Below are 9,083 nucleotides of genomic sequence, written 5' to 3'. Positions count from 1 at the left end.
AAAGAACATCCGTAGTAACAATTCTTCAAATCCATACTTAACTTTTTTCGATGACATTAGCTGAATAACACCCTATATCATTTACAGGACTAAACTTTTAGGATTTCGTGTTACATGAAGAAGGGAAAGATTTTGTATCATCAGATTGAACTATACAGTTGAGGCGCTCCAAAATAAGAACCAAAGTAACTGGGCACGTTCTACTGAGAAATGACACTCCAAAATAAGTATTGGTGAGGAATTGTAAAGAATGGAAAAGGAGAGGCCTGTATGTAAAAGTAAGGAGATGCAAGAATTGGAGAAATAAATCATTGGAAAAATCACATCCAAGACTAGAAAAAAAACCTAATTGCAAATAAGAACCAATATAAAATGAATTATTGTTAAAATAAAAAATATAAACTTATTTTTTAGAATAAAACTTATTATTAATTCTTATCTGTAAATAATTTTCTTGCCAAGTTGACTCTCGTCCCTCAATCATTGGAGAAATGACATTCAATAAACAATCAATCACTGGAGAAGCTGGAGGACTTCATGTGAGCATTCTTGATTGGATATGATTAAGGTAGCTAGAGTCGAATCTACCATGCAACAGATGATATTGATTGAATCATTGAATTTTTAGAAGTTAAAAATGCAGCAATCTGCCTCCCTGGAGTTTACAAAAGCAAGTAGAGCGTGCTACCTGCTATTATGTGTGATTGAGGGGAGGAATTTCTGAGTTCTGATAAATTGCAATTCATTGCTTGCGATTTTTTATGACCGTCACCATTTCTTTGCCAAATTTTGTATTTATAGTGATCTTTATGTCATCTAAATTAAATCAATTTCTTTGTTCTTTATGAATTGTGTGAATTTTCTGACATCTTACAAACCTAGAAAGATTCTGATACAATATATTTTCCACTTAGCTTTCATATGCAATTGAGAAAGAGTGGGCTTTGGGAGGTTTAATTACTTCCATGTCCCGTGCATCGCATGCTAGTTAAAATCAAAATTAATAATAGAAACAAAATTCATCTAAATTTTTAGAATCCGAGAAATTAATAATAGAAAAACTGGCTACAAGAAATGTGACGCAATAGCCATACGCCAAATTGCGGCAACCACGGGATTCCACAGTGCAAGCAATGTCTTATCACTTAGACAACATATAAGTTAAATCAATTACTAGGCCTATTAAACAAGGTTTAATCTTTAAAACTGGAGATCTAACAAAATTGGAAAAAGGGGGGGGAAACAGGATTACATGATACTTACCAAAGAGAATCCAACTTTTCTCTGATAATTTTCCGATAGCATCTTTCCTCTACTAATGATGGACAGCAAAATCTCATCATAGAAGTTCAGCAACATTAGATGGCAGCTCCTCAATTACCACATTATAAAATCTCTGGATATCAAACAGCATTCTTTCATCGTCCCTTGTCACAAAATTGATTGCAACACCTTTCCTACCGAACCTTCCGCTCCGGCCAATACGATGGAGATAGTTCTCAGGCTGAGTAGGAAGATCATAATTAATAACCAATGACACTTGCTGGACATCAATACCACGAGCCAAAAGATCAGTTGTTATTAAAACACGAGATGATCCAGAACGGAATTCTCGCATAATGATATCTCTAGTATTCTGGTCCATGTCTCCATGGGTTGCTGAAACCGTGTGGTCCCGGCTTCGCATCTGGTCGGTGAGCCAATCAACCTTCCTTCTGGTGTTCACAAAAATGACACTCTGAGTGATGGCCAATGTTTCATAAAGATCACAGAGTGTGTCTAGCTTCCATTCCTCTCTCTCAACATTAACATGAAACTGTTTTATGCCCTCCAAGGTTAGCTCATCACGTTTCACAAGAATTCTAACAGGTTTGTTCATAAACTTCCTAGTGATCTCAAGAGCCTCAGGAGGCATTGTAGCAGAAAACACTCCCACCTGAATCTGGGACGGAAGTAGCTGGAATATATCATATATCTGATCACAACAACAACAAGGTTAATGCAGTCATACGAATAGATTGGACTTCTACCCCACAAAAATTCCTGCAGTTGCCCTGAGGCAACTATGACTAGCAATTGAGCATGTATAATCTTCAAGATAATGTAAAAACAAAAGCCATTCATATAGCAAAAGAAATTTTAAATAAAGAGAATAAAATATACACTGAGGAACAATTCATCGGCATAGCACATAGAAATCTTAAACAGGAATTAGTCTAAAGTAAACAAAACTAATTTAAGTAAACACCCAAACCTGCTTAAAGCCCTATAAAGTAACTCAAGGAGTTACTTTTGATTGAGTCAGAAGCACGTTTACAAGGTTTCTAAGAATGAACCCATATGAATTTGCATATGCAAATACAAAAACATGCAGACACGTCATATTTAAAAGTATGCACAAATCACAAATGACAAAAGAATCACTTGGGTCTGAAAATGAGAAAGAAATTTTGATTATAGAAGTACCTGATCTTTGAAACCTCGAGAAAGCATTTCATCTGCCTCATCCAAGACAAACATCCTGATGTTATCTGGCCGAAGTGACTGCCTGCGCAGCATGTCAAATACACGACCAGGGGTACCAACAACAACATGAACACCACTAGATAGAATTCGTTGGTCTTCACGAACACTAGTTCCTCCCACACAGGCATGCACCTTTACACCAAGATAATCTCCAAGCGCCCGCATAACCTTCTCAATCTGCTGAGCAAGCTCTCGAGTTGGTGCTAATACCAAGGCCTGGCATTCCATCAAACTGTAGTCAAGCTGCTGCAAGATCCCAGAGCAGAATGTTGCTGTCTTTCCAGTTCCAGACTGAGCCTGTTGAATAACATCAAGTCCCTTGCAGAAGGGAACTATTCCCCTTTGCTGAATAGCTGACGGCTTCTCAAATCCTATCGTAAAAACCACACTAATTTAATAATGTAAGCAGTTGACTATGCAGCAGTGACAAACATGCACGCACACAACTATAAAACCAAAATTACAACAACAAAAAAAAGGTGGCAATACATACACATCATTCATGATGCTTCTATGTAGGATGTAAAAATTTAACAAGCTCTACTATTCATAAATCATGAACCTTGTGGCTCATTTCTTAGATTACATACAAAATGCACAGGACCCACACTAGTTGATTGATTGATTTATTGATAATAAAGAATCGTATTAGCACCATGTCCATAGTTATAGTGATATCCTCCGTATATTTGAAAAAGCAATAACCCATCATAAAAGACACGAATAAAGAGTTTCATAATTACACAGTAAATTACAAAGGGAAAATCCAATGGACATTTACAGCATTATATAATCAAGTTCATGGAACTGAACTACAAGAAAAGCTATTTTTGGACAAAATTAACATTAAGTGCAAAGGGATAAAACCTACCATATGCATAAATGCCTCTGAGAAGATTCTCTTGCAAGCCCATAGCATCAAAACTATCATAAACTTCATCATAAGATGTAAAGAAGTCCTGCCCATCAGTTGTAAGCCTGTAATCATTGAGTCATCAAACCAAGCAATAAACTCAGCATCTAGCTAAAAGCCTAAAATATTATTGTGCTAAGAAAACGACAATTGGGAAACAACGAAACAAGAGCAATAATTCCAATAAGAAGGCCATTACTGAAACCTATTAATTTGAAATTTTGAACAAGTTAAAGTTCTTACAGCTCATTCATTTTGGAGTCATATTGACGAGCATCAAATTGTGAGCTATCGGGTGCTACTCCAGCCATGACTGTAGGAAATAAAGAACAGTTAAACCCGAAATTTATTCAGTAATTGAAATAAGTAAACTGGGAGTAGATAAAAAAGAAACCAATTCACATAAGAATAATGTTGGAACAAAAACAACAAAATCATCTAAAAGAAAAGGAATTGTTTTTGAGGGTGGGGGGATTTGACCGTGGTACATTTGAAAATAAAATATTTCACAAACATAGCCACGTTTCTCAACGAACAAACATCATTTTTTGAACTCAGTCATCCATAATCCAAACAATAACTTGGAATTATGAGAAGTGTACCCGACATGATAGGGCATCAAAAAACAGATCCAACCGCTAAAACCTCAAGAATAACTTAAAAGAGATAAGATAAAGATGGAAGGAAAATTTGAAAAAATTTAAACAAATTGCGCCATGACGGAGCAATCCAACTATTGAGGACGGAATTATAATAAAGACCTTTTGGATGACGAGGGATTTTGTATCAACGGAAAAGCCAAGAGGGGACGACGGTGGTATTATGTGGCTAATAGAAGAGCGGAATTGATTCAGGAAAGCAATTAGGGTTTCTCAAACTCCTCGGATCTACGCCGCGGAGTCGAGGAAGGTGAACGAAGAGCGATTTGCTAAAGCAAGAGTACAACAGTTAAGCAAGTTAACCCATAAGTACACAAAGTATTATACGGTTTATTCATTGTATACCCTTCGTGAGAGGCTCTTTTCGGTGTATTTGAATTTGCCCCGAGTTACAGTTTCTGCGGTAAGCTCGAAATTGAACGAACCCGGATATCAAGTCATCAGGAGCTCGACTTAAGCCCAAACGGGCCCATAACCCTTATTAAGGCCCATCTCAAATAAAGTCGGCCAGTGGATGTATGACGTGCTGGGCCCAAGTGACAAATTTGTATTCAACCAGGCAACAGGATGAACGAATGTTTGAACTGAAAAAAATGTACACATTTAATACTTAATAATTTTCTCAAACATAATTGCTTTCAATAGAAGAATATTTGTGGGAGACCAAAAAAAAATGCAATAAATAAATTGTATGGATTTTCTTGGGGAACTAAATTATATGGATTAAAATTGTGAAAGATTACTTTCCCGTCTCAATTTATAAGGCAATTTTAGACAAAATAACATATGTGTCATCCTAAAATTTAATTAAGAATTTAAATAAATTATGTAGAGGGTTTAATTAATTAATTGGACAAATTAGGGGTTAATTATTAGGCTTAAAAGGCCATTTAGGCATGTTGAGCCCCTAAGAAGATTTGAATTAAGTTTCAAAAGACTGTTAAAAATTGGGTGTAAAACCTTGAAATTAGTGAAGTTACCTATTTTGAGCTGCTCGCCACGATGAATTATGCTTCTCACAGCAGCAAGCGCGTCAAAGTGTTCAAAACTCACATAATGCAATCCAAGTTCATTTCAAGGGAGAAATTAAGAGTTAGGATGAGAGAAAACCTCTATTAAGGTTTCATATTGGTGAACAATAGAGGTGATTTGAAGCTCTACAACTATGGATAAGCCTTATTGCTTACTTTTCTTATTTGTAACCTTTAGAAATTGGTGACCACATTTGTAGAGGAGCTTTGGTCACCAAGATAAGTTAAATGGGTTGTTGAGAAATTACTAAATGTTCTTATACATATATTGTAGAGGTTGGCAACATTTAATGTCATTAAAAAGGGGTTAGGAGTTAACCATCATATTAAATAATTAAGCTTTGGCTTATAAGGGTAAATAACAGTGATTATTTAGCTTATTAGGAATCAAATTATATTAGTTTTAGTGATAAATATGCTCAGTTATGCATAATGAATGGTTAAGCTTTAATCATGATTAAAGATTTGTTAATGACGACTAGTCATTAATGATGACTCACCAACCACTATGTCTAGATATAAACTATAGCTTATCAAATGGATGAAAAACTTCTACAAGGGCAAGCTTTTCACTCTCCAGAAGGATAAAGGCTTCAGCATAATAGTAACTAAATGTAGTATTCTATCATAGTAAATTTATTAGAAAAACATTGTTATATGTTTAATTGAACCATAATCTCGTTTTGGAGTTAGAATGATAACATAGAGAAACCCTCAAAGTGGAATACAAGGTTAAAACCTAGAGACAAGAACTCTATGTTTGGCTTAATGTTATTTTACGAGGTTTTTGAAGCGAAAGAGGTACGTGATATGTTTAAGGATGACATTAGCGTGTTCAAAAATGCTAGACACAATTAGTGTGCCTAAGCTAAGGAAAGTGAGGGTAAGAACTGTATTTGGTTAATTCAAAAGATAAGATGTTATTCATAGTAATTGTGCTGAGAGGTTCAGTACTTCATGTATTGAAAATTTTTTGAACTTCATACATCGTCAATGTGATTAAACATTTCTATATGAACTGAGACGTGAGTGTATAATTTCTAGTAACTAAGAATTTATGATTGCATATAATTGTGGCCAAAAATATTATCTTTTAGATATTTTATTAATGTGATTAAGTGTGTAGCATGAATTTGTTATGATTATGTGCTATAGATTATGGTATTGGAATAGCATTTGTGATTAAAGCATGTTTACATGTAAATGTGGTATAATGCTAAAAAACTTGTGCTAATAGGTTAGACCTGGATTGGCCATGAAGTGATGGGATAACTATTATATGCTAAGCATGTATAATCTGCATAAGTTATTACCATGAGTAAAATTAAAACATGATTATGAGGCTTAATATTAGTAGTCATGGTTCTTAAGTTGTGGTATCCTATATAACATGATGCATAGGTAATTTGCATAATGTTATATGGGCATGCATGTGATAGGTGAGAGTTCGCCCCAAATAGCTAAAGGCTAGTCATAAAGAAAATTCATATGATATAGCCTCCAATAAGTTTGTGCACATTATTGGCAAATATAATTAATAATGTGCTTAGTATTGCTTACCACCTACAAGTGTGGCATGGGTTGGGCATGATACTTAGTATCACTAATTTTGAATTAGATAGTGTGAATCCAGTAACTTGTGACACCCTAAAATTTAAGTAAGAGAAACCAAATTGTTCAGAAATAAATGTGGAAGCCTTTAGCAGGGTAACCTCTCACAATTGAAAAGTGAGACTAGTTTGAGTCACATAAAATAGGCTTATATGGTTTAATAGCTCATGAGTTCAATCAGAGAACATGAAAATGGATATAAGGTGTTTGTATGAACATAAGCATTTCATATGCACACGGACATGGACAACTTTGTTAGTTGATAATTTATTTATCTATAGAGTGATTGATGTACCTTAAAATTTTCTCCTTGCGATGGTATGTTCGAAGCGCACATATAAACATATATTTATATATGTAATCTATTATTATGGATGATACACACTATCTACGTGATTCAAAATGGTGGCACAAATTGCACTCGCACCCATATGCTATATGTTTAGGTTACGACCAAGTCATTTGGTTATTGGGATTCTCATATCTCACATTATGTTTTATATGAACCTTTCAAGTATCCATGAGCAGGAAAAAGGGAATGTGCCGCCTTAGCAAGGGACAAAGGTATTCATATAATGCCTCCAGTCCATGTAAGATAACATGCATACTTGCTGACACAAGGAATATTCTTCATATTTTTCATGTATGTGGCTTAATTTCTCTTCAAGGAAATAGTATCCATAAATTCCCATGTGCTATTGGATTAAGATAGGAACAATGTCAATAACTTGCTTACTTCCTTGTATAGGTGTGGAAACTTGAATTTCTTCAATTAGGGTCTGAGTGTTTAGGTATGGATTTGTGAGGTTGAATAATTGATTTTTGTTATGATTACACTAATAACACAATCCTAATTGAGGTAGGTATGAAGCGTTAGTGGTCGTTGCGATGAAGTAGGGCATTGGCCACAGTAAGGATATTTTAGGTGTCTTGGTTGCGACAAATGGTCCTATTAACAATGGCAAGTAAGTCAAATGCAATTTAATTATGCAAATGAACCCTTAGCCGTGACAAACACGTGTAGTCTTACCTCAAGGTTTGTTCAATCCCCTTTGCTCAGGTAGGGTTGAATTTTTCCATGTTTCCACATAGAGTATAATGACCATGATATTTGGAGAATATTCTTATTGATTCTTAAAAAAAAAATTGGGATTTCTAATTCTTATTTGTTTTGTGTAATGATTGGTCTTAATAATTCATCAAGGTTATTGATCCTAGGTTTAGTAATGTTAGTCAGTAATATGGGAGTTAATAATAGAGGTCAAAACAAATGCTAACAAAACTCATTAATACACTCTATAACCTTATTATTTTAGGATAAAAATATAAAATTTTAAAAATACTATCCAATTAATACTCCATTTATGATAGAATATTAAAGATAAAGATATAATAAGAAAGGTAATATTAAAAAAATCATTAACAAAACCTCATTCTTATCAAAATGCTTTATATTTTGAGATGTTAAACTTTCTTCAAAAGTGTAACATTCCAATTTAAATTTTAATAGTTAATTTGGGTTAATAGAAATTTTGAAAAATATTTAGAGGTAAGCAAATTAGTAGGAGATGATTATTAAATCTAACTTAGGATATAATTATAAATTAAAATTAAAAAAATTAATTAAAAAATTTTAAAAAATATTATTAAATTATTATTATAATAAAAAAGGAAAAGGTATTAAAAAAAAAGGGGGAAGAAGAAGAAGAACAAAATTTGCTTTCAGCCGCCGCACAACAATCATGCGTATAAAATATTAAAAAAAAGGAGAAGAAGAGAGAGGAAAGAAGAAATAAAAAAAATATGGGACCCACTGAATTTTTTATAAAAACCTACCTCCTTCCTTCTTTCTTCACTTCTTCGTTTCTTCATTCTTCCCTGTGCGCGAATTAAGGCAGAGAGAACGTCTAGTTTTGTCGGTACGGGAGATCTGAGTTTTTAAGGTAAGAATTTTTAATTTAGGGTGTGATTTTAAGCTTTTCAAGACTAAATAAGTGTTCTAAAAAAATTTTCTTAGTCATCTTTTCTCTTTGGTTTCTGATTTTGTGGTGGTAGAAAATTTAGGATCTGGAAGAGGAATGAATTTATGTTGAATAAATATGGTTTATGAGGTTGTTAGTAGTATAATAAATGTTCTAGAGTATAAATTTGTTGATGATCTTTGAATTTGTGGCTTATGGATCAAATTCTAAACTAGATTTGAAAATATATGTTAATTTATTGAGGTTTAGATGATTATTTGGAATGAGAAATGAATTATTATGGCTATAGGATTATGATTCTAAGCTAGAGATTCAATTTTTAATTTTTGGATATTTTAGGTGCGAATTTATGAAATAAAAA

General features: G+C 33.6%; 1 protein-coding gene across 1 annotated transcript; it reads right to left on the bottom strand.

Annotated features, from left to right (window-relative positions):
* Positions 1-1,000: 1,000 nt before the first annotated feature.
* Positions 1,001-4,416, bottom strand: LOC129309356 (eukaryotic initiation factor 4A-15-like). The gene is made up of 5 exons (XM_054950920.1): positions 4,201-4,416; positions 3,683-3,752; positions 3,398-3,504; positions 2,467-2,897; positions 1,001-1,975 (listed from the first exon to the last, which is right to left on the bottom strand). Exons 2-5 carry the CDS (start codon positions 3,748-3,750, stop codon positions 1,340-1,342), a joined length of 1,242 nt encoding a protein of 413 aa, XP_054806895.1. The 5' UTR covers positions 3,751-3,752; positions 4,201-4,416; the 3' UTR covers positions 1,001-1,339.
* Positions 4,417-9,083: the final 4,667 nt, after the last annotated feature.

Source organism: Prosopis cineraria, unplaced genomic scaffold (assembly GCF_029017545.1).
Source record: "Prosopis cineraria cultivar Desert tree isolate PC_DT_omini unplaced genomic scaffold, ASM2901754v1 PC4, whole genome shotgun sequence".
NCBI lineage: Eukaryota > Viridiplantae > Streptophyta > Magnoliopsida > Fabales > Fabaceae > Prosopis > Prosopis cineraria.
This window is presented reverse-complemented; position numbering and strand designations above follow the sequence as displayed.

Bases quoted from the DNA above. Each gene is read 5' to 3' on its own strand.
- LOC129309356 (XM_054950920.1), bottom strand. From the start codon at position 3,750: ATGGCTGGAGTAGCACCCGATAGCTCACAATTTGATGCTCGTCAATAT. The intron at 3,505-3,682 runs GTAAGAACTTTA...CAATGATTACAG, and splicing joins GACTCCAAAATGAATGAGCT to GCTTACAACTGATGGGCAGG. The intron at 1,976-2,466 runs GTACTTCTATAA...TGTTGTGATCAG, and splicing joins CTCGAGGTTTCAAAGATCAG to ATATATGATATATTCCAGCT.